Consider the following 26742-nt stretch of genomic DNA (forward strand, 5'->3'; position numbering starts at 1 on the left):
TCTTCTTGGACTCGTCGCCCTGCCTTTCCCTGAATGGTGTTTGCTCACAGATCATGTCCATGGAAGAATATACGATTGGTATTGGTGTCTTCTTCCTCTCTGATCACTGATGCCTCAGTGTAATCGTCATCCATCCAGTTCATGAATCATCTTCTATATCCTATTATTACTTTTTTTCCAGCAAAATCTCAGTGTTTTTTAAGCAACAACATTCTCCATCATTAATACTTGTATCCGTGAGACAAATAGCAGAATTATTTTACTCTAGTAGCTCAGTTGACAAATCCTGCTGCCATCTTTACCTGAGTTCTAATTATCAAGGTTCGAATCTTTTATGTATTGCTCTACAGCTGCTTTTATGTTTCTAGTGAATTCTGGATGAAGATTTTCTGCTCATTGATCTATTAATTCTCTATATACTCTTGCAATTGTAGAGATGTTAGCTTCATCAGATTCCAATTACATTGTTTGCTTAGTGATTGTTCTACTGGTTGAGCTTTGATCTTTTCCTAACTAACACTCTCTTCTTTCCGATCATCGTAGACAACAACAGGTGGAAGATGGGGACCTTCAAAACCCTTCTTTTCATGCTCCTGATTCTACACTCCTCAGTAGCAAGAGGAGCAGTTTATCTCAAGTATAAGGATCCTAAGCAACCACTAAACGTTCGAATAAACGATTTGCTAAACCGCATGACTCTCGCTGAGAAGATCGGTCAGATGTCACAGATCGAACGAGCAACTGCCACCGCCGAAGTGATCGAGAAGTACTTCATTGGTACGATCCTTGGTTGACTCGATCTTTAGATTGCCGCTGTTGAACTTGTTTGTGTGCGCAGGTAGTGTACTAAGCGGGGGAGGCAGTGTGCCTGCTCCTCAGGCTTCTGCAGAGACCTGGATGAACATGATCACTGAGATGCAGAAGAGTGCACTTTCCACCAGGCTTGGTATTCCAATCATCTATGGCATCGATGCAGTTCATGGCCACAATAATGTCTACGGAGCCACCATTTTCCCTCACAACATTGGCCTTGGAGCTACCAGGTAATCATCCTTGGCTATTTCTCGAACATAAGATTACAACACTCAAAATGGATGATCGAATGCTTAGAGGTGTTCGTGATGGCATGCTTTTCCCATCAGGGATCCATCTCTTGTGAGGCAGATCGGTGCTGCTACTGCTCTGGAAGTTAGAGCAACAGGCATTCCTTACGTTTTTGCTCCCTGTGTTGCGGTAAGGAAGCTGTACCTTTGCCCGAGAAGCGATGTATTCCTGCATAACACGAGCTTGACACTGTGTAGGTCTGTAGAGATCCGAGATGGGGACGCTGCTACGAGAGTTACAGCGAAGACCCCAAAGTGGTCGAACAAATGACGGAGATAATTGACGGCCTGCAAGGAACTATTCCTGCGAATTCCCGCAAAGGAGTCCCCTTTCTCGCCGGACGGTAAGTTCATGTACTCTTTGTTTGGGCATTGATCGAGTGGGGGATGAACAACTGGTGGTGCAGGAAGAACGTGGCAGCCTGTGCGAAGCACTACGTTGGTGATGGTGGAACGTACAAAGGAATCAACGAGAACAACACCGTCATCGACCTGCATGGATTGCTCAGCATCCACATGCCTCCCTACTATCACGCCATCATCCGAGGCGTCTCCACCGTGATGGTCTCCTACTCGAGCTGGAACGGCGTCAAGATGCATGCTAATCGTCGCCTCGTCACCGATTTCCTCAAGAACACGCTTCGATTCAGGGTCGGTACTCGTCTCGTTCATCCTATCCTTCATGTCGTTCTCGTTGGCTTCTCGGAATCGCGCTCAGCAGCCGTGAACGCATGCAACAGGGGTTCGTGATCTCGGATTGGCAAGGAATCGACAAGATCACGACGCCACCTCATGCGAATTACTCCTACTCCGTCACTGCTGGAATCAGTGCTGGCATCGATATGGTCAGCATCTCCTCCTCGAGAGCTGTTTCGTCAGCTCCAAGCTGACCGACTTCTCCGGTGGTGATTTGCAGATTATGATCCCTAACAACTACACCGAGTTCATCAACGACCTGACGGACCAAGTGGAGAGCAAGATCATCCCCATGAGCCGAATCGATGATGCTGTGAGGAGGATCCTTCGAGTCAAGTTCACCATGGGCCTGTTCGAGAACCCCTTCCCCGATCCCAGCTTGGTCGATCAGGTCGGCAAGCAGGAGCACCGCGAGCTCGCCCGAGACGCAGTGAGGAGATCGCTCGTGCTCCTCAAGAATGGGAAGTCCGCCGACGCTCCCGTGCTCCCGCTTCCCAAGAAGACAGGCAGCATTCTCGTCACGGGAAGCCATGCGGATAACTTGGGTTACCAGTGCGGCGGGTGGACGATCACTTGGCAGGGACTCGGCGGAAACAATCTCACAATCGGTAACCACGCGCAAAAGATCGAACACCTCGCTTCCCTCTTCCTCTGCCCCAGCGCGGGCTCTCAGACCTTGCACTGTTTCCGACAGGAACCACCATCTTCGAGGCCATCAAAGCCACCGTCGACCCGACCACCCAGATCGTCTTCTCCGAGGACCCCGACGCCGGATTCATCGAGCGCAACCACTTCTCCTACGCCGTCGTGGTGGTCGGCGAGCAGCCGTACGCCGAGACCTTTGGCGACAACCTGAACCTCACGATTCCGGAGCCGGGGCCGAGCTTGATCCGGAAGGTGTGCGGCAGCATCAAGTGCGTCGTGGTGGTGGTCTCCGGCCGGCCGCTGGTGATCGAGCCGTACGTGGGCGTCATGGACGCGGTGGTGGCGGCCTGGCTGCCGGGATCGGAAGGCCAAGGCGTGGCGGACGTGCTCTTCGGCGACTACGGGTTCTCCGGCAAGCTTCCGAGGACGTGGTTCAGGTCGGTGGAGCAGCTGCCGATGAACGTGGGGGACCGGCACTACGACCCCCTCTTCCCGTATGGATTTGGCCTCACGACGAAGCCAGCGAGAGCTCAGCAGTAGAAGCTACAGAACTAACTCTACGCCTGTATACGATCGTTGTCTCGGCAAAGACAATAATAAGGACGCCATTCGGAGGCGAATAATACTTTCATTTCATTGCTTCCAGCAAAAACATGTTTGTTCGTGTCTTTTCTCTCTCTAAATCTCACCCACCGAAATATTGTATTTAATTTAAAATTGAAAATATGTAAAATCGTTCGAAATTACAGATAATATATTAGAAAATGTTTTTAAATCTAAAAAAAAATGGAATAATTCGAAACATAAATGACACTCAAACATCGATCATATAGAAGAATAAGATAAAAAGCGTGAAACTTGATGAGGATAGTAATTAAGATAAGACTCGGTTGACGTCAGATGACGCCTCACGCTTCGATCGATGCGATAGCACCTGGTCAATGCAGATCGGCACATTAACACCCTACTCAAGCTCAATCATTCACGTCACGCCATTACCGGTGTCAGCTACCAGCCTGCCCCCTACAAGCGGGCAGCTCGGGAAACAGTAAGCTTCCCTATAAATACCCTCTGGTTCATCAAAGAGGGCAGCACTGTCCCGATTGGACCACCTCAGCGGGCTCGAGGAACGTCCCAAGGAGATCCACATCGTCCAAACTCGAACTGAGCCGCGTCGGCCCCGAGGCCACGGCTCCCGGTTGTTTACACTAACAAAACTCATGCAGAAGAAAGAAAACCGGAGATAGAATACGAGGAAGCCTCCCAAACCGAAGTCATCAGATGTACGAGAAGAAGAAGAAGAGAAAGACGACAGCGGAGGCAGCGATACGTGTTTGCGTAGCTCGATCGCATTCCTCCGCGGGTTAGTAATCTCATTTTGGTTCAAGGATCAAGTCTTCCTCCCGGCTTCGTCATTTTGCCGGCCAAGTGTTCGACGGTATGTCCTGGCTGCCTGGTCTTCTTTCTTACACATCACTTGAGTCACGCAATCAGATTCATAGAGGAGTCGTTGCCGTGAGACGAAACAACATTATCTGAGGCGACAGGTTCTCGACCCAAACCGACCTTCGTCGATCACCTGCCACCCGAGCTGCCGCCGGCTACAAGTCGCTCGATGTTTCGGATAGATTTCGAGGCATTTTCGCATGCAAAACGTCAGTCATGCTGTGCTTATCGTTTGAGTCAGCAACAATTAGGATCCATAGAGGGAGGAATTCAAGAATTCAACGGTTGACTTCGTGTTGGCAGACTCGATTAAGAGGCGTACGGACTTCTCCCTACCAAACCTTATCTTCCATGGTGTTGGTTGGTTGTGATCCTGAGCTAACTAAGAAAGGGAGAAACAACATGAAACATCTGATGATCTATGTAATGAGGTTGCTTGGTTGGAGGAAAGTTTCCTATGTGTGATCTTTGTTTGAATAGGACTTGATCTATGAATGATGCACAAATATTTCAAGGAAAGTTTCCTACTCTAGTCATCCTTTTACTTTTCCGACCTTTATTGCATGCGGCTGATTCACGATGATTTTATATATTATATATATCAATTAGTTATAATATTATATTATCTTATAATAATTTTTTAAAAAATATTATAACTTGACATTAAAAATTTATTATTCTCATTCTCTTCAATTTTTTTATGAATCGATCAGTCGAGTAAATCGATCAAGTTATAGTGTTTCTAAAAGAAACATTATAAGATAATATAATATTATAATTATACTCCAAGTATTATGTAAAATAAAATACTATTAGAAAATTTTGAAAATAAAGATACTTCTCGAAAAAAAAAAGCCGAAGAAGGAGTTTTTTTTTTATTACATCACAATAAAAAGAATATGAGTCAAATAAGACTCTTTTATTACATCACAATATACACTCATATCTATTTTTTCATAATTATTTATGATTATTTAGTAATTAGGTACATTCGACCAAGGTTCGTTGTACCGTACCGTACTGACGTTCGACTCAGGCTCGGTACGGTACGGTATTGGTGTACCGGGGTGGTACATCAGGGCGTACCGAATATTTTTTTTATTTTTTTATACTGTAGCAATGCTACAGTATAGTACTGTAGCACTGTAGCGGTACCGGGCGGTCCACGTATCGATAACCTGTCAGATCGGTATGTACCGCCCGATACGAGCGGTACGCTTCGGTACGACAGACCTTGCATCTAACTCACCTCACTTAGATTTTGTATGCCTTTATTTAATTAAATATGAATATACATTATGATCCTATAAATTATTCTCGGCCAACTTCATATGATTACTACTTTAATATTATCTAAAAAATAAAAAACTAATAAAAACATCGAATCGATCATACAATTATGATTGTAACTCATACTATCATGTACGATAAATTATGACAAACGGTGAAATGTATGACAAACGAACAAATGCCTCCCTGTTTTCGATGCCGAATGGAATGCGACAACTCAACCTCAAATTAGTTGATGCTAATCGCGAATAGCAGTAGAATATTCTTTTTCTACTTTGTGCGAATTAGATGTTATGAAATGTGTTGAGGATTCTAAGATTTGGAAAGATAAGATTGATTACATGTTGTCATCGATCTTTTACGTGTAGTCTGCGATTGGGAAACTTCCGTAGGAAAAACTCGGGATCGCGTGGCGTGTTGGTGGGGATTCCCAAGCACGCCATTTCCTTATATATATCCGACGACATCGGCTTAATCCCCATCGAATCCATCGTAGATTCTCCTTGGTAATGTTCTATATCTATACATCTATGCAGTTAGAGATCCGTGACCCCCTTAAATCTTGGATAAGATCTTGTTCCTCTCTTCTTTAATGGTGACATGTAGCTGTACTGGGTGGTCCTTGCAGCTGCTGTTCATGCTTCTTTGTCAGAGCTTAATGGTTTTGTTCTTTGAGAGAGCAAATGTGTTCTTGAGGATTTTTTGAGATAGAAAATGTTTTCTTGGGGATTGTGATTGATCGGGTGTTTGTTCTTTGCCTTTTCATTCTGGAATCTCTGTTCTTGGTGTTCTTTTTTCCTTTGATCGAGTTTGCTCTGTCCTTCTGGTTCTCAATTTGCTGCCGCAGATTGTCCAGAGTCTTTCTCGGTTCTTGACGTTCTTGCCTCTTTCCATCCAAGTTTTCTTGAGGTTTTAGATCGAGCGGTAGCTCTCCGCCTTTTGATTTGGCTTTTATCTGTGACATGTCGTTCAGGTTCTTCGTTACTTGTTGATGTTCTTGCCTCTTTCGATCGAAGTTCTTGAGGGTTCTGATCGAGCGTTTGCTCTCTGCCTCCTGATTTAGCATTTATCTGCAACATTTATTTCAGGTTCTTCATCAGTTCTTGAGGGTGTCGATCGAGCGTTTGGTCTCTGCCCTGCGGATTTGCATTTACCTGTCACTTATTGTTCAGGTTCTTCATCAGTTGTTGATGTTTCGATCAAAGTTCTCGAGGAATCCAATCCAGTGTTTGCACTCTGCTTCGTGGATTTGCATTCTGTGCGATATAATCCTCGAGGACTTTGATCGAGCGACTGTTCTTTTCCTTTGCGTCAAATCTTGAGGACTTCGATCGAACGCACTGTCCATTTTCTCGTCATCCCCTTCTCCTCATGATTCAGCTGAGCAAGAGGAGCTCAAATCAACAGGATTTCGTGCTTCGGATTGCAACCTCGTAGCTGCAATCTGATTTGTCGAGCCATGGTGACAGGTCGCTCGCGCATTCCTTCGATCGACGATGGCGAGCCGAGAAATGGCGCTCCTGGGAATTCACCTCCTGCTATGCTGGGCCGCGGTCTCGGGAGCAGAGTACGCCAAGTACAAGGATCCGAACCAGCCGGTGAAATGGCGCATACGAGATCTGATGCAGCGGATGACGCTCGCTGAAAAGATCGGTCAGATGACGCAGATCGAAAGGAAGGTGGCGACGCCGCAGATCATGAAGGACTTCTTCATCGGTAACCATCTACTCGAGTGCTTGTTTCAGCCACGGCCGTAGACAAACTGTGTCGGACCATTCCGGTGCTGCAGGTAGCGTGCTCAGTGGTGGCGGAAGCGTTCCTGCTCCTCGGGCCTCTGCCGAGGCCTGGGTGGACATGATCAACGAGTTCCAGAGAGGATCGCTGTCGACGCGGTTGGGGATTCCGATGATCTATGGGATCGACGCTGTTCATGGCAACAACAACGTCTACAATGCGACCATGTTCCCCCACAACATCGGTCTGGGAGCTACGAGGCAAGTATCGAGGAATCAGCAAGTAGGTGTTTGTCGAAATGCCTCCTGAACTGCGTGCTCTGCAGGGATCCCGAGCTCGTGAAGAGGATTGGAGCCGCGACCGCCCTCGAAGTCAGGGCGACGGGCATTCCCTACGCGTTTGCGCCATGTATTGCGGTAAAGGACGAACACGAAGCAGCATGCAGCGCCGTGATCACCCTTTTGATCTGATGTTTCTCGTTCGCCACCCAGGTTTGCAGAGATCCGAGGTGGGGTCGGTGCTTCGAGAGCTACAGCGAAGACCACAGGATCGTGCAGGCGATGACGGACATCATCCTCGGCCTTCAGGGAGACGTGCCCGAGAACCACGCCAAGGGCTTCCCTTATGTCTCTGGAGAGTAAGGCTTGCGGATCTCTCATGCAAGTTTATGGAGTGCGGTGGCTTGAGGTGGTACGTTACGTGATGCGTTGTTGTTGTTGTTGTTGTCCTGCTGATTGAACAGAAGGAAGGTGGTGGCCTGTGCCAAGCACTTCGTCGGAGACGGCGGAACACACAAGGGGATCAACGAGAACGACACGATCATCGACCCCAACGGGTTGTTCGGCATCCACATGCCTGCCTACCTCGACGCCATTGCCAAGGGCGTGGCCACCGTCATGATCTCTTACTCCAGCTGGAACGGAGTCAAAATGCACACGAACCGCGACCTGATCACGGGCGTCCTCAAGAACAAGCTGGGCTTCAAGGTAAGCCCCGTGAAGCTTTCAGCTCCCTCCCTTTCGTGTTTCCGTGGCTTCGTTGGCGATGGGCTAATTCTCCTCCCGAAGATGATCCCAGGGATTAGTGATCTCGGACTGGGAGGGCCTCGACAGGATCACGAGCCCGCCCGGCGCAAACTACACTTACTCCGTCGAAGCTGGAATAAACGCCGGTATCGATATGGTCGGTAACCTGCACGCGAGCTATTCATCTCCTTGGCTCTGCTTCTTGACTCGTGATTCTTTTGGCAGGTGATGGTACCGAAGAGGTACAAGGAGTTCATCGGCAACCTGACGTTTCTGGTCAAGAACAAGTTCATCTCCATGAGCAGAATCGATGACGCCGTGAGGAGGATCTTGAGGGTGAAATTTGCTCTTGGCTTGTTCGACAAACCGCTGGCCGATCATAGCTTAGCTGATCAGCTCGGGAAAAAGGTGATCACTGCTCTCTCTCTCTCTTGTTCCCAGCCGGAAGCAGAGAGACACCAGTAAATGATGCGTCTCTGAAATTGAAAACAGGAACACCGGGAATTGGCAAGGGAGGCCGTAAGGAAATCGCTGGTGCTGTTAAAGAATGGGAACTCTGACGACGGCCCGCTGCTGCCGCTGCCTAAGAAAGCCCCCAGGATACTTGTGGCAGGAAGCCATGCCCATAACATAGGATACCAATGCGGCGGATGGACCATCGAATGGTACGGCGGCAGCGGAAGGATCACAGCCGGTGTGTACTCGTCGCTGCTACACCTTCTCCTGCACTAAAAACACACTTGGATGCTCGTCTGAATCCATCTAACACAAACTTGCATCTATTCATCCATATTCTTCACAAGAGTAGTGCTCTGCAGGCACCACGATACTGGAGGCCATCCGATCCACGGTGGACCCGGCGACCGAGGTGGCGTTCTCCGAGAACCCCGACGCGGACTTGCTCAGAGACCACGACTTCTCCTACGCCGTCGTGGTGGTCGGAGAGCACCCCTACGCTGAAACCTTCGGAGACAGCCTCAACCTCACCTTGGCCGCTCCTGGTCCGACCACGATTCAGACGGTATGCGGCGCTGTCAAGTGCGCCGTGGTTCTCGTAACCGGCAGGCCGGTGGTGATCGAGCCCTACCTTCCGGTGATGGATGCGCTGGTGGCCGCTTGGCTGCCTGGTTCCGAGGGCCAAGGCGTTGCCGACGTCCTGTTTGGGGACTACGAATTTACGGGAAGGCTCCCCAGCACCTGGTTCAGGTCTGTGGACCAGCTTCCCATGAATGTCGGTGATGCACATTACGATCCCCTATTCCCCTTGGGCTTCGGCTTAACGACGGAGGAGCCTCACATCAGCGACATGTGAAACTCCTAGATCATCAGTGTATATATATATATATATATATATATATAGACACACACACACACACACGCATAAAACAATGGATTCATGTAAAGAAAATAGTAAGGAAATAAATTGATGGGCTCAATTAAAAAGAAATGCATGCTTTTTAGGCGCCTCATTTTAGTTACTTTAGACAATGGTATTCCTTACAGATAAAAAAGAAAGGCTTTTTCTTTTATGGATAAAAAGGAGACTAAACCAGTGAGAAGCTAAAAAGAAACACGGCTTTACAACAACATTTACAAACTCACTTCTCCGAATTCTTCCTTCAAGTGCTGCCTTTGAAGGTATTCCTCTTGGCAAGATGTACATCTTTCTATCTCTTTGAATAGGACAGGTAAGGGTCCTGAGCAATGGTTAGAACATCAGGCCTTTCCGCTTGATTATATGTCAGGCACCGACGAATCAATTCCTGACGATGTGACCAAAACACACAAGTTAATTGGCTGATTTTCCCCTCATTTTTATGATGAAGGGCATGTGAAACTTTCATGTGGGATGGGCAATGCACTGTAATAGCACTGGGTGAAATAATTAGCATGAATCTGTTTAATAAGAACATTGACATTGTTTTCTTAAGCATATGACAGATGTTTCTGCCAAACAAGTTCTCATTTTTGTCGCATGCTGATTCAGATTTGAGAACGTACATCAGGAGGTAAACATTTATATTGTAATGGAATAAGAACAAGGTCAACCGAATTAAAGCTGGAGATGTCGAGGAGAGGATATTATATTGCAAGATGTAACAAAGAGATAGATCAAAGAGGAAACTATCAAAGAGATAGATGTAACAAAAGGATGAAGGATCAGCCAGCATAACTGGATTGGAAACTTTCTTTTAACATCAGAAATGTTCAAGCCACCAAAATGAAGAGATAGATCAAAGAGGAAAATTGAGCTGAGTTGCCTCAACTATGGGAGTCAACACATAGAAGGCAATGATTCTTGCAACAAAATAGAATTAAAAAGAAAATATTCAGCTTTTGGACTAATTCAAGGGTAATAAGAGAATTAAAGTCAAGGATATCCATATTTCTTGCTTATGGATTACATGTGGATAATAATGTGAATAACACTACCCTGCATATCATCGAAATATGGGGATAGATGGGTGTAAAAGAAGTCATACAGATCGGCTAGAAAGGAACGATAGGAAGTATACAGCTAATTTTATCGGTCAAACTAAAATTCGAGTTATTTTTCTTCGACAGAGAAAAAACTGCACAAGGCAATATACTTATCAAGGAAACAAAATCTTACCTTTGCTTCAATTGAAACAGATGGCTTCGAAGGAAATTCAACTTTCCGTGCATTGATGATGGTGTCTTCACGAAGAATTCTCTCCTGGGTTTGGTCATGTCCAAAGGGGCGTCTACCAAAAAGCATTTGGTATAAAATTACACCAGCTGACCAAACATCCACCTGTGTGATATGGCAACAATGGTTCTTGTCAAGCATCTAAGATAAGCTATATAAATTACAAAAGATATCTGGCATGCTACTATAAATTTAGTTGTGGGATTGCCTTTATAATAAATAAAATATTTACATTTCCATGCAGTCTGCTAATTTGTCACAATTAGTTTCATTTATAATCATTACATGTAATTAAGAAAAACTATATCGTTTAATCAAATCCAATCCATACTGATTGCAGCAAGATTGCCTGGACCATAATGTAAGAAAACAAGGACTTGTGATCTGATTAATTATCAAGTGCTTAAGTATCATCACAATTTAAAAGCTCATACTAACTAAAAACTACTTAAATAGATAAAACTGCATCTTTAGCTTTATTGTAATGAATAAGAACCCTAGAGATATTCCTACAAGAATATTTCTTGGTTCATACCATGTAAGATTTTATATTATATGACCACAAATGTACCAGCATATGTACTTGTAGATCACTCTATGGATAGCCTATATATTATCCTCGCATTGACTGACCTTTGATGATATTAGTGGTGTCTTGCTGAGTTCAAAGCATTCTGGAGGCAAGTACCTGCAAACATGCCATGATGTACTGGAGTAAATCGCATGCTAGGTTATAGACAACATTTCAATGCCAAAAAAAAGTCACTATCAAACAGTTACAGAGATATTATATCCTTTGACATGCTTAGGTTAGGTTTCACTTTTTAGGGATAGATGCAGCCATTGATAATGAGAAAGTTACAGCAGCAAGTCAAAGACTCTACACAAAAATCTGACGTAGGGCTAGAAAAAGAGGAAGATAAGGGTGAGGGAGGACAAATGAACTGCCAAAAAAAAAAAAAATGAAACCGTGGTTTTCTCATTATGTTAATGCTACAATGTGACAGAAGAAGATAAACAAGGAGACATCATTAAATTATCTAAAATTTATCAGCATCCATGGTTTTTGACTAAGATGGCCAACAAAATATTCCATTTCACTATTACTAACATGGAATAGGCACAGATCAGCCTCCATGGTTTTTGACTAACCTTGTTAGTAATATTTTGTTGCCCATGGAATCCTTTGAGAAAATTGTGGTAACTCATGTATTTAGAGAAGCCAACCAATGTGCCCATTGGTTAGCCTCAAAGGCCAATAGTTGTAAAGTTATTTGTTTGTGAAAATCAGGTTTTCCTCCTGTGTTTCTTAATGTGCTACCCTCTGATGAACAGGGCTCTGGGTGTATCAGACTTCTGAAGCAATATATTTTGTTTTGTCTTCTGGAAAAGAAAAGGCGTTCTATTTGTCATAAAACAAAAATAAATAGTGAATGAAGATGATAAAGTTTCTAGATTCAGTTATGTTTCCCTTGTATTTTAAATATTTCAAAGTCTCAACCCTATCAAGTAATGATGTGTCTGAATAACTTCGAAGTTGAATTTAACTACAAAAGAGGTCCTATGTTATCACCGTGCATAAAGCTTTTGTTTGATTTTGAATCTGATACCCAACCTCAAATCCAATAATAATTGGATTTGGAGTCACAGTAGGATTCTATAATTCCTCATCATTCAGGTTTCGATCTTAGGTGGGAAAAATGGATTTGTGAAAGTTAGGAACTTGTTTCTTCATTTTTCCTCCCTTATTCTCATTTTTATTCTATCTACCTTCATATGATCTTTATGCCTATCTAATGCTCTCTTGTTACCTTTTCAACTGCAAAACTGCAAAAACATTATCTTTTCAGAAGTATCATGTGTATTTCTCAGTAATCAACTTTAATGCTTTGGAACATGCTCCTAGGTTGCTGGATTTTAATATATGAAATCAAAAACGGCAGAAATATAATGCTGCAGCCTATTTTTAGCCTCATTTAACCAGGAACAGTTGTAAATTAGGCCAGATCTTTCACCAGGTTCCTGCATACTTGTAGAATTACAAAACCCTAGCATGCCAAATAATTTAACCAGCAAGTTTTAACTGTATTTAATTGATCACAATCATCAGGATTTTTTTCTACCTGATTTCATAGAGATGGAGAAAAGACAATATGCTTTTAAAATTATATTTCCATATTTTTCAGTGTTCATCCTTGTACTGCAGGCAATACTACCCTTTTTCTAGGTAGCTCAAGTGCCAATATTAACAGCCATCTAAATCCTATGCTAAAACACGAAAAATTACTGATGACTTCAAAATCATTAGCAATAACTTCCAGAAAAAATAATGGGCACAGAAATAAAAAAGAATTTAAGCAGAATTGAGAAGTAGACATTAATAAAAAAAATTCACCAAAGAGCTTGACGTTAACAGGAAAACTAAGACAAGGAGTCCAACAAAAGATGCATCTTAATGCAACAGAATGTAAGAACACATCTCAAGAAAGTGAAGAACGTTGTAACCTCAACTTGATTAGACAAATATATGGATGCAGACCAAGAATTAAGATAGAAAAATGAATTACGTATAGAATTTAATAAAAAGAATGCCACTCACCAATATGTTCCAGCTCCTTGGGAGGTAAGCTCCATACCCTGAGAACCAACATCGTCCTCCACTATTTTGCTTAGGCCAAAATCAGTCACTTTTGCTACACCAACCTCATCAAAGAGAACATTACCAGGCTTCAAGTCATAATGAATGATTCTTTGAGGCCTTTTGTTCAAGTAGATCAGCCCATGAAATATCTGAACAATTATGATTCTAGCTTCCCTCTCAGGAAGAATTGGTGTTGCCTTAAGGACAGCATCAAGATCTTTGCCTGAAGAAAACATAAGAAAGCAGAAAAAATGGCAGCATAAGAATAATATTGTCAACTGGCTAGATGGCTAAAATTTCTGTTGTGCCACTTAAATTTTGACACATCAGTCATCAGTGACCATTTCACATATGCATGATTGTAAAAGCACTATCAACTCTAAACAGCAGTTAAAGATCATAATACACATTCAACATGGCATGATCATGTATGGAATTTATACATTTCGAGATTAAGAGAAATTTTTGCTTCAGGGTAACTTCAAGTATATAGATAGCTAAGAGTTCTCTTTGACAATAAAATAGAATGAGATCATAATTAGATACACAAAAGCCAAACATGCCAGCCAACAACATCAGATACATATCATGGCCAATGATGGGATGCGACAGTATCAAATGACTTGGGTGTAAGTAATATTAAGGTCTACAGTTGACATCATGTATCTTAAGATGCACATGGTAGGCATTAGGTCAACAGACATTTTTCCATATAATGAATATCAGTCCAAAACCCATTTCAGTGACTTGTTGGACTAATAATATACCTGTATACTACCGCCTGATATCATAGAAAAAATATTTTTTACAAATAAATACCAATCGGTACTGAGCTATATAATCCGGCAGCGTTCCTTGATCGGACCAGTAAATACCAATCCAACATGATATCATGCTAGAAACACAAGAAATAAGAATGAAGCATAATTCTTGTATTGTATCTAAAAAGAGTGAATAAATAAATGATATTAAAGGAAAATTATTTACCGCTGCAATATTCTAAGACAGTGCAGAAAGTGTTGTGGTCAATCTCAAAGATATCCCATAACCTCACAATATGGGGATGCACCAAAGTCTTGTGTATGTTGTATTCACGAATTGCATGGCGTATGTAACTTTGCTTCTTTTCTTCACTCCACTGACCATTCAAACTATGAAGCTTGCATGCAACATATCTATTCTCCACCAGATCAAATGCCTGCTTCAAAGTTTGCACTTCAAATCACTGCAAAAGAGTTTATACTCACGAATGCCAACAGAAGTAAACCAAAAGGTTGTCTCTTCTGATGTGGTGGGCCTCATAACCACCTTTATGATAAGTATCTTACATCATGGTAAATTTACTATGTGCTATGGAACTACAGTTTGGTAAAAAAGGTATCAAAATGTACCTTGTAGACCTCACTAAACCCTCCTTTCCCAAGAAGGTTGAGGAGAGCATATCTTTGGTTAAGAATCGGAAAATTGTTGAAGCGCGAACCATCTTCATCCCGTATCCGCTTCATTTCCCGTATGAGCCTTCCCTTTTCCAGCTCATAACGATCCTTCTCTTTCAGATATGTTTCTTCTTCCTTGGATAATATAAGAGGAGAAATAAAAGATTATCAGGGATACCATGACTAAGAGAAACCTCAGGCTTAGGACAACCGCATGAAGAGTGGCTTGCATATCATAATCACATATAGGGCAGGAGCTCACACGCTTGATGCTTGCAAGGCGAGATTTAAAAATCTCATCATGTACATGAAAATCTTCATCTGATATGCCAGTTTCCATGTCACTGCCATCACCCTTATCTTCATGGAAGAAGAAGCATGATATAAGCAATTAAATGAGAATCACATCATACTCTAAACAAATTAACATGAAAATTTCTGGAAAGTTCAAACACTACCTGGATGCTTCAATTCTTAGGATACACTTCGCAAAATAGATTCAAAAGAGACATAGATTAGGCTTATTTAGGTATGAAATTTGATTCATGTCAATTCTTTGTTTGGCTTGCTTATAATTTTCAGTGAATTCCTGAGTACATTTGTTATGACTTGTTAATTTTTACTGGTTTTAGGGAACTTCAGGAAGCTTATTCCAAGTAACATCAGCATGGAAGAGTCCTATCTTAGGTAGTTTAGCATAGGAAAATTATTAGGCCATTAAAATCCAATTTTGAGATCTAGAAAGTCCTATGAAAAGCCACCTCAAAAAATCTTGAAAAGCAACGAGTGTTAGGACTTAGAATTTACATTTATCAAACACAGGTGTAATCTGTTCAGTACAAGATAAGAGGCTATGAAAACCATTATAGTGAGACAACACATTATAGAATTTTACCAGACTGTCGTTTTTTAAGTGATTTCCGGTGCCTCTCAATAGATTCTTTCATCTCCAACAAAGACCTCTGCAAAATAGTGAAGATGATGAAGGCGGCAATAAAACTCAAAATAAAAATTGATATCAGAATACTTTTGTGGCTGAATGACACAAATCTATGCAGAGACTTCCATCGCAAATAGTTATGCACATCACCTCCGCTAAAGATACTGAAAGTGTGGTTCCTATATTTGTTAATTGATTACCATACATAACAATATATCCAAGTGTACACACCTTTAAAGACATTTTCACATGCAATAAACTAGTAATTAAACCAGATAACTTTAAGGTAACTATATGCCTCTTATATATGCATATGTAACTTATACTAACCAGCAAACCATAAAGCATCATTATGCAGAAAACTTTTTAGACATTGCATCACCTAGACAAATAAAACCATGTATTTTATAGAACATAAACAAGCAATGCTTGAAAATAAATAGCAGAAAAAAAAGCATTTTCAATATAAAAATGCCTAATAAACACATAGATAAGAATTGCTTGAAAAATGATTAACAGAAAAACTAATTCTCAATATAACAATGCCTCACAATGACAAACAGCTGTGTTAATTAAAAAAACATGTAATATAAAATCATAAATATAACCCCATTAATGTTCATTGGGTCTTTTTTTAACATCATTAGCAGGCCTCATGTGCAGAGTCATGATCTCTGCTCCAGAACTCCATCTATATATTTCCTACTAAACAATATAGTTGAATTGTTCTAGCACAGACATACTAACATGAAGATTTATGCATAAGTTGACACAACATTGTGGTAGGATGCAAATACATGCAATATTCCATGTATACTTTGACATGCAAAAATATGAGCTCACAAGAACTTACAAGATGAGCATTAAGATCCTTCAGTGCCTGACCATCCTCCCAACCCTCAGAAATAATGGTTCCAGCTCTACAATCAGCAGAAAAAACATCAGAAACAAAAAAGGGTATTTGCAAATTTCAAGTATTAAATACAAGCATGCTCTTATCCATGAGCATAGGGACTGGATTTATGTGCTTACACCAACAAGACATTCTGAGAAGCATTACTATGGAGATTGAGTGTTTCATATCTTAACAACGACCATCAAGACTTGTCCAATTTAAGACATCAATGAGCTAAAATTTTCCCTTCTAAAGTCAACTCTGCTTTTTTATAATCTACACAGATTACAGAATAATATATCAAATTGTACCTAGAAGAATCTATAAAAACATATACTAACAGTATGTTATCCTTTTACTACAAATGAATGGGGATGAAGGTTGGTTTTCTCGAAGAACTAATTTTATACATTAACTTAAAGGAAAAAAAACCAAAAGCTTATTCCACAGGAATCAAATTGAAAAATGAATTTTTACACACATTTGTGAAAAGTCCATATAAGGCAATTATGTTATATGCTCATTGATAGTGGAGTTTATAGAACTTCATATTCTAGAATACAGTTGATATAGCAAGGAACAACCTAGAAGTCGAGTGACAACAAAAAAGTAACTGGCTTTGGCAATCTTTATATTATTGCATCAAGCATGCATAGCTTCCTCGTCCATTAGAAGAATTGGTGATCAGCACCTTGTTCCCCATTAATGAGGAGCAAGCATGGCTAACAAATTGTGAACCTATAATTACTTTCCTCTAATAGTATCCCATATTTATGGAAAGTTTATAAGTTCAAATAAATAGAATGCCTTTCAGACAGAATGTGCTATCTTAAATTCAAGTTAATGACTGGTTTATACTAGATCAATCAGGCAATTTGCTAACAATAACATCACAAAAGGTTAGCTAACAGTCCAGAACATTTAAAATTGTTATCAATATATGTCTACTGTCTACTGATTTTCGTTTGCTGATTATCATAGATTAAAATGCAAGAACTTGGAATCTACCTCACAACACCAATATTTCCAAGCCTAAGAGATTCTTGCCGTATCTTCATCCTTGCTTCTTGCCTCTCTGCCTTTGAGACTGATATTAACAGATCAGATAGCACTTTAATCCGCTGCATTATTTCAACCAAGGATGATGCATATAGTTTCAGTGAAAAGTTTGAGTCACTGGCGTGGTTAGAAATAAATCAAGAAAATGTGCTGCATTATCTAACAAGAAATAGGGCTATTAAATATAGCAATGATATTTACAGGTTATAAACAAATAAGTCCATTTTTTCTAAAATATGCCCATCAGTCTGTATGAATTCCTCACACAAGTATCCTCCTAGTGTATGATTTACAACCCATTCTCTTTGGAGTCCTTACCATAATTATGATTTTAGGTATTTTTAAATTGTTACAGACATGAACACCAAGAAGAAAGCACCCCACATGATATGGTTGCACACTTTTTAGCAAATACTCTCTGCATGTATGCAAATGCAATAGAATGATCTTGAATTGTATGGTGAATAAGTTATCTCTAGTTTCAGAACATCGGTAATTCTGGAAGCATACATTGTACAGTATAAGTAAAAAAAGAATAACACTGAAATTTTGGTAAAATCATGAGGTGCACCTACATTAATATATTTCTTTTTAATAAGATACATTTAAGATTCTTTAGTCAATTCAAAGATATAATAAAGAAAAATCTAAAAATATTCAAGCATCTTAATTAATGATAGACCATAATCATCCACCAAAACTCCTAGTCCCTGATACCAAGTATCATTTTGGCTGTTTGCTATAAAAAATCAACTATTTAGAGTCCTAACTGCTTCTAATTAGATTGAGCTCTGACTCTAACTAGTTGAAGAACTTCCAACTATGATTCTAGAACGGTTTTAACTTTTAAGAACTTCTCACTATGGTTCGTCTTACTGGTTCGTACCGGTGTACTGACCAACTGTTAGTACAGTACATACAAAGCATACCAACACATGATATATGAGGGTGTACCGATGTACCACCTGTACCAGTCTCCTATCAGATCGGTATGTACCGCCCATACTGAGCGGTACATCATGGTATGACGAATCTTGCTTCTCACAATCATAAGAATATATCTAAAATAGCTATTAAGCACTTTCCTTGTATTTTAGATCTGTATTTAAGTCACACTATCGGATTCCTAAAGTAATGTTTTTCACAACCTAGTAGATCCTTTTCATACTTCAAATAAACACCAGATGTCCAATGGGCCAAAAAGTTCTTACAACTAAACATGCTAATGTCATTGCTTCACATCTTCTAAAACTTAATCTTTACGGCACTTTGTTAAACAATTCTGTTTATCAAAATTAGTATAGCTGATGACAGAAAATGACTCCAAAATACATAATAAACTAAACCCTTGAATGACCTCAAACAAATCAGAAAGTTGATGGCATTACTTGTAATTTGATTCTTAGTTCTTATTCACAGCAAAGAAGCAGAATAGAATAGCCAACTAATGCACCATAATCATCCTTTTATAGAATGAATAGTCAAAAACAATTCCTTGTCTCATGTTAGGACAATTATTGCAGTAATGTCTTCTTAAGGCACATAGTTTAGAAACACATTATTACCAGTATAAGATTGGCAAGTCAAATCATGTGAGCTTTCCTTATATCTTAGGCATCGACAAACGGATGGTATAATCACAAAACAAGACACCTTCTTTCACATTTAGCACATTTATACCACCAATATCTTAAGTAACATATTTGGAAACCGGATTTAAGTTGGCGTACTTTTGGTAACTCAATCAAACAGTCTTGTTTATTTCATAAACACCAATAAATAGACACAACAAGAAAGTTTTCCCATCACTGGCTGATTTAAATCTGACTTAACTAGCAAACATTTTAGGTGATTGTTGTAAGTTGCAACATCTTTAGAACAACTGTTTTTGCTTTCTAGTTGCAGTAACCTTGTCCATCATCAACTTAGTTCACTTGAGTATGACACATTCACGTGATGATCTCAAGTTGTGCTTAAGGATATAGGTATATTGACCCCATAACTTAAGACATTCCCTAAAGGCCGTCCTGATTTTTCCTGATTTTGAAGATCAAAGATAGTGGATCTTAATGCATTATGCTGAGTCCATAAGTGTATTTGTACTGTAGATCTTGTAGCCTGTATTCTTAATGATTTGGTATATCGGAAAAACCCTTCTGACCAATTAAGATTCAGGAAATGCTGGTCAATGTGACCGACACTAATGCAATTACATGTTATTTGGTCCATTCAGTAGCATAAAAGTTACTGTAGGCAGAAATTCCTGAACAAAAAGAGCAAAATGCATTTAATACTTTATAGCAAAGCTAATATCTGTATTCATTAAAAACATATCTTAATTCTGATTCGAGCAAGACCTTATTAACTAAGAAAGAGGACATAATCAAAGGTTTACATATATGTTTGACAGGCATAGCCAAAAATCAAGTAAGAATTTAAACCATGGTTATAACTGAGTTTGTTTACTTTATGCTTCATGCCACCAAATTTATGATGTTTAGTGCACATATCAAATTATTGACAACTAATACTATAGTATCAATTTTTTCTACAAGGAACAATGTCAGGATTACACAAGTTCAGATATAATGAAACCTTTGTCTTCGACTGTTGATCACGGTCTCTGAGCTCTTTTAATTCCTGTTTAAAGATATTTGCAGCAGAGTTAATGCCCTCTTAAAAAATGACAAATCCAGGGTATACAGCCAATACATCAAATAGTTTGTACCTTTTCCAACTGGTGGGAAAGATGACGATAGTCAGATGCTTCTTGACGTGACCTGTTTAACTCTTCCTCCAAGGTAGCAATTTTGCCATGTAACACAGATATTTCCTCCTGTTCAATTAACAGAAGCTTATTGGATAAAAAACTGTAATTAAGATTTAAGAATACGAAAAGGAAAAGACAAGAAATGCACCATCGCCAAATTAATTATTACATCAATATGAATATCTTTGCACCAATTCACCAAAGATGTAGCATGCAGGTAGGTTGACAAGAGTCTAATCTGTTACAGCTAATACCATTAACCAGAATTTAAAGGCTTATAAAATCAACCTGAAATACCAATCCCATGTTATATACTATTTCTAGATGGTTTGACTTTTCTTATAAAATTATCATAATAGTTTGATAATGGAGGTCTATCTTCAAAAGCTATAGTGGAGTCTCCCTTCAATCAATGAAATGCCCCTACTAGACCATTGAAGAGATAACCATCATACATGCGAACATTAAGCATCAAATATATAATTATAACCTTTTCATCTTAAGATGATTTGGTTCCGTAATGCTCAAAGAGGATAATAAAATATGAGTGATAGGCAAGTATACTCATAATGGTAGATAAATGCAACTAGATAGTGAAGACAAGCATATGAAGGCAAACTCACAACATAACTAAAAATCTGAGTACATCTATTGTGCACAATGCATAGTTGACAACAGATATTGAAACACTTAACCATGTTAAGCACGTAAATCATGCAGATCATCCACTGGAATTGAATAAGATAAATAGATACTGAGGCATAATTGCAAAGAACATAGAAGATTGTGTTATATTATCATGGGAAAAGAACAAATACAAGAGTCAAAAACCTGTAAAGCAACCCTCTCATCATTTCCAAGTGGAATGTTTGACCAATTTTCCTGCCAAAAGATGAAATTACTTATCATCCTAAAGCACCAGTGCATGAAAGTGAGGAAAAGAAGATCAGCATAGAATTGTTAGTAAAATGACGTTAAAAATTGACTTTTTTCACTTGCAAAATGATATGCTCGGGGTAGAGTGTGGAAGAAAAAACATAATTCGATGCAACAAAGTTATTCAGCATTTATCTGGCCTTTACATGGAAGGGCTATTGTCCACAAGTCTTAAGGTCTTATTTTATATTATTTTAGACCATCATATCATGCCAGGTTGGGGAATCAATATGACCACAACTCCAAGAATTTCTGTTTTCAGAGGAAATTACACAATACCCACCACTGGTTGGCTGTTCTCATCATGCCTATTTATGATTCAAAGAGTAACACTTTACCTGTGGTCTCCCCTTTAGCATCCCTATCCATCATTACCCACCCGAGGTTTTGAGGTCATCAGCTAGAGTCAAGTGACATAAATAAAGCCCCAAAACCCTCTTTCTTCCCTCTCGTCCAGTCTATTCCACACTGATCAGTTTGGGAATCGAACCATCATACAAACAAATTGCATTTCATTGAGACGTGTACACAATTTTCTGCAAACCAAACCATCACACAAATCAACCAGAAATTAGAACATACAAAACTGTAACCAAGCCAAATCTGATTTGCCTTGCATAATTTCAGCAGAAGCATCATCATAGCTTCAAACTATGATTAGTAATAGTCAGGATCATAAGATCCTCCAAACTAAGCATCAGTTGTGCCTCACACTTGCCAATGTCCTCCACCAAGTAGTCACTCAATTCATCACCACCCCTACCACCACCTCCTTGTCATTCCTAATGACCCCAAGAACAGCGATAACCTCCAGGAAGCTATCGATGGGATGGTGATCACACAACAGCATGGCTCATCCATGTTAAAAACACAGCTGAAGTAGAGGAGATCCCTGGCAGGAGAAGCAGTGGATGGGGATGGTGCAGTGTGATAGGAATCATAGAGGAGCACATAATGTATGTGAAAAATAGGTCTCAGACTGAGGAGTTGACCATTCTCCCTGTGATTGTACAAAGACTAAAATACTCATGCAAATAAATCATTTTGGACCAACATGCATGGTTATTTTGGTCTTCTAAAGAATCTCAAATCCTCAGATGCTAACAGTGGAAGCTTGGTGCTACAAGGAAGATACATGTGAGCAAAGTTATACTCCACTGTTAGGCATCATGAAAAACAATCAAACCACATGTGGGTATTGTGTGATTTACCCTAGATATAGCCTCTCAAGCGGTGGCAAGTGTAAAAAACTAATTGATACTTAATACAACATTAACAAAACAATAGTTATGATCAACCTTCCATTCTTTAAGTATCAGGGTAGCTTCTAACAGATTCTGAGTAGTGGAAATGCAATAAAAAAAAACCACGAATATTACATTGCACATAAACCAAATTTTATGGACAAAAGGAGGTGGTAATTTAATAGAAAGAATTTTGAGTAATCAAGAAAATAAAACCTTGTTTGGAGGGTTCTCAAGCTGCCCATTTGAGGAATTAATTGAAGAGGTTGAAACTGATCGCATTTGATCAGATGTCTTTGAACCACGACCCCTGCCTGTTGATGGACGACCTCTACCACGACCTTGCTTTTTCTTATTTGGGTCATCCAAATTTCGTCTGATCTCAAAATTCTCCAAGGTCTTAATGCTTCCATTTGTTGTCTCCTGAGCAAACATCATCATTAAGAATGTGTTATATGAACAAGAAATATAAAAGATAAAGCAACAAGATGTTGGGGACAATGATACTTTAACCTAGAAACAGTGACAGAACTAGTAGATCCCAACTATACTAGGGACAAACCGACAAAGAAACAATGATACTTTCACATTCTTTTACAGTTAATTGCCTGATACTGATGAAAAGCCCCGGAGGCCTCGGAGAAATATAGCCATGTGATGCTGGCCAATTGTGCACCCCATGAAGCGCAAATTCTTTCATCAGATTAAAGAAGAAAAAAGTTTTTGCAAACGTACAAAATTAAGGCAACCGAAAGCCTGAAAACGTAAGAAGGCATTAAGCAAAGCCAACAATTTTATAATAATAGCATTTGTAAGAGGTGTGCACTAATGTTGTTTAGAACTTCTGTGTGGTTACAGGATCAGTCGGTTTATTGACTCAAGAAATGTCAAACAAAATCTTAAAAGTCATATATATGGTGAGAAAGAAAAAAGGCACTAGACTCTGGAAGGTAACTAAAGGATGCAGCTCATGTATGGCGGAGCAAAGAATCAACTTCCTCATCTAACAGTACTGCTTTCTGCCACTAATTATAGATGATAATTACATTGTTGTCACCATCAACTACTACAATGGGCTAGGATTGTGACTGCTTACCCAGAAAAAATTCACAGTCTGACTAGCTCTTGCAGTACTTATAAAGCAGCTGACATCTTGGCAGCTTGATATTATGCACAAACTAATATTGGAAATTCAAGATCATTTAATGACTCTCTGGAATTGAGAGCTGAATCAGGTAATTGATCACCGTGGAGGTTTAGGATGCTCCAACTGAATCTTACCACAAGTCCACAAGGCACAAAGTATTGTTGCTTAAAATCACTCAGACCTTTTTCTATAAGCTACAAACTGAAACTAGACAAATACGCCCAAATAAATTGTCAACGCTGCCAATAAAGGCACCCAAAGAATCAAAACATAAAGCATTAAACTTGGAAAAGGGCAACAGTAGATATCTATCTCTAAAAGATGCATCATTCGTACAGAAGAAACTTGGCATATTAAAGTAAAATAATATCTGTCGACAGAAACTGAGGAATAAAATGACACTACTTATTCATCAGAGCTTGTGCAAAAACAATAACGATAATTTTATTAGGGGTGTTCTCTTCAAAACATGACTCAAGCATGACAAGAGTCATCTGATTGGCTTCTACCTTGGGAAAATGGAAATGATAGCTGTACGGGAAAACTGAAATTCAATACTTGGAGGAAAGTATGGTCCAGTTAACAAGCACAAGGTGTTGCCAAACATAATTCTCATATGTTACTGTGTGATAGTTAATAAAGTTTATTTTTTATACACACTAGATTAGGATAACAACAAGAACAAAGCTAAACTTGGATTTACACATATGAACATATTGTCTTTCATTAAAAGAAACAAAAAATAGCAATTACTTATGAAGTAACATTGATAATATATGTCATTGGCAGACATATTATCACCTCAAGGCAAATATTAAGAGCAATATCTAAAACAAGTAAATGCAGTTGATAGTACAAGTAGTCCATATAGAAATTCCAACGATTGGTAGCAACGAGTAGGAGTACAAAGTGCAATAGGGACTAGGATGCTAATTATCATGTCCTCAGGAACACACTATGAAGATGAAGCAAATGGTAAACATTTTAATCTTGCGCCTTAAAATTAATGTGGAACATTAGATCAGCATGCAGCTCTTGTCACCTACCAAACTCATGGCTGGCAAGAACCAGAAAAACTAAGGGGCATCTTATTGGCCAAAAACCCATATTTGCACACAAATCCATTATTAGAAAACAAGATCACCTTAGATTGCTCAAGATCCATATCATGGTCATCCTCTTCAAGTCTGTGCCGCTTCTGAGTGTTGTGTTGTATCAAAAACTCACCACCATTCTGAACATTATGAACAACAGACACTGATTATGTCAACAAAACCAAGAAATCTTCATATCATATATTATAAGCCTACATCATGACAAACCTGCAAATTTATAAACCATCATAATGTCCAACAAACTCATCTAGTTCACCAAACATATGCAAAAAATAAAAGGGTTATCACCACAAACATGCTTCTAATATAACTGGAAACCAACAAAAGGCAGCACCTACAAATTTCCAACATGCACTAACTGCAAAAATCATAAACAGAGTATGGGTGCAACTAATTATCAACCCAGAAACAAAGACGAAGTGATCATGTAAGAGAAAAGAAAATTAACTTCAAGAATAAAACCTGCTGAGACAGCAAAGTAATTTCATGACAAACAACACTAGAAACACATTATCAACCAAAAGAATTACAACTAAACAAAGATAAGAGGCTAAAGATACTTCCTAAAAACAGTACAGGAAAACTATAATATAATGAAAAGCAGCTTTGCTAAGTTCCGACGTCCACTAATGCAAGGGAACATAAATATAGTGCAGGCACAGACAATTATCAACTTAAAAACAAACATAGATAGATAATATTATGAAAACAAGGATTCAATTTCATGAATAGAAGCTATTATCATGGCCAATTAATTTAATGACAGACCCCTAAAGAAAGGATGATCATCCATGTTTCAAGAAAATCCATAACTTGCAGCTTCAAATAAATGTTCTTAAAAGCAGTACGGGGCGAGGGCTAACGTCATCATCAGAGGATGAGGAGTCGGGCAACTCCTCTTGTTCCACGAATTTAATCGGAGGTGGGGGAGCAGGCTGCCACGCCGACTGAATTGTGAGAGAGGAAGAGCTCTTTCCGGCCATGCGAGCCTCCAACTTAGCCAGCTTCGTCGGAAGGGACGGATCGGAGGGGCTCGAACTGGAAGACAGTTGCATGACTATGTCATCCGACATGGCCGACCGCGTCAAGAACCCCAAAACCAGCGACCCGAAACAACCCAATAAACGGATCCACGAACCCTAACTCAGATCATTCCCGATTCGAAATCCGGTCACCGAAAACCCTAATTCCTATCCCGCCGCCCCCGAAAAACCCGATCAAGAAAAAGAGATCACGAGGAGTTCCGAGAACCGCGACCCCGATTCTATCCCCCGGAGCCCCTCAGGATGCGCTGGCGCCGCTACCATGGGCCGGGATCGGCCTTCCGGCGGGCGAAAAGGAGAAGAGGGGGAGCGACGGAGGGACTGAGGAGCGTTTTGGGAATATATTTTTGTTTTGGTGGTCGACTGAGATTGTGCGTCTTCTGTTGGCTTTCTTTGTAAAAGGGAAAGAGGACGGGAAACTCACAAGCCACTTCGAGGAGAAGGGGAAGAGAGTGATGTGAGTTAGGGAGGAAGTGGCAATCGGACATGAGAAGACATATGGATTCCGATTTATTATATTATATTTATTGAGATCGATAAGTATTTTTTTATATTAATATTTAAAAATAATATATAAAAATCTTTGAACAATAATGTATTAAATTTTAATGTTTGGTTATTTGATAAATATCTTTATCTCTAAATTTTGATGGGAGGATGGAAGATGTTTATCCACCAATTATATATATATATATATATATATATATATATATATATATATATATATATTAAAAAAATATATAAGAGATTTGTGCTTTGATTGAGATTTACTTGGGGCATAATTATATTTTGATATTACATCATGGATAATTTAATTTTTCTAATTATGAGAGTATGAATGTATTGTTAAAATCGATCGATTTGACTCGATAAATAAAATTCAATTGCATTAATGTAGCATTTATT

At 39.7% G+C, this 26742-nt stretch overlaps 3 protein-coding genes across 4 annotated transcripts; 2 read left to right on the plus strand and 1 right to left on the minus strand.

The window, feature by feature from the left end:
- The first annotated feature begins 551 nt into the window (after positions 1-551).
- LOC103994337 (uncharacterized) lies at positions 552-3079 on the plus strand. The gene is made up of 8 exons (XM_009414661.3): positions 552-777; positions 839-1043; positions 1143-1233; positions 1302-1447; positions 1511-1754; positions 1844-1948; positions 2020-2407; positions 2494-3079. The coding sequence occupies exons 1-8, from the start codon at positions 561-563 to the stop codon at positions 2982-2984; spliced, it is 1887 nt and encodes a 628-aa protein (XP_009412936.3). The 5' UTR covers positions 552-560; the 3' UTR covers positions 2985-3079.
- A 2640-nt stretch (positions 3080-5719) lies between these two features.
- LOC135618702 (uncharacterized) lies at positions 5720-9313 on the plus strand. 2 transcript variants are annotated; one of them, XM_065119855.1, is made up of 9 exons: positions 5720-6896; positions 6970-7174; positions 7240-7330; positions 7406-7551; positions 7657-7900; positions 7992-8096; positions 8165-8347; positions 8432-8633; positions 8748-9038. In XM_065119855.1, the coding sequence occupies exons 1-9, from the start codon at positions 6677-6679 to the stop codon at positions 8897-8899; spliced, it is 1548 nt and encodes a 515-aa protein (XP_064975927.1). In that variant the 5' UTR covers positions 5720-6676; the 3' UTR covers positions 8900-9038. The 2 variants fall into 2 exon arrangements, with proteins under 2 accessions (XP_064975927.1, XP_064975926.1); XM_065119854.1 differs by having other exon boundaries at positions 5721-6896; positions 8758-9313.
- A 25-nt stretch (positions 9314-9338) lies between these two features.
- On the minus strand, positions 9339-26304 carry LOC103993848 (serine/threonine-protein kinase TOUSLED). The gene is made up of 16 exons (XM_009414051.3): positions 25657-26304; positions 24823-24912; positions 22748-22954; positions 21183-21233; positions 20310-20417; positions 20177-20221; positions 17531-17643; positions 16481-16547; positions 15583-15649; positions 14950-15047; positions 14643-14822; positions 14239-14449; positions 13210-13474; positions 11244-11298; positions 10554-10715; positions 9339-9702 (listed from the first exon to the last, which is right to left on the minus strand). The coding sequence occupies exons 1-16, from the start codon at positions 25864-25866 to the stop codon at positions 9607-9609; spliced, it is 2025 nt and encodes a 674-aa protein (XP_009412326.2). The 5' UTR covers positions 25867-26304; the 3' UTR covers positions 9339-9606.
- Positions 26305-26742: the final 438 nt, after the last annotated feature.

This window comes from Musa acuminata, chromosome BXJ2-8 (assembly GCF_036884655.1).
Source record: "Musa acuminata AAA Group cultivar baxijiao chromosome BXJ2-8, Cavendish_Baxijiao_AAA, whole genome shotgun sequence".
NCBI lineage: Eukaryota > Viridiplantae > Streptophyta > Magnoliopsida > Zingiberales > Musaceae > Musa > Musa acuminata.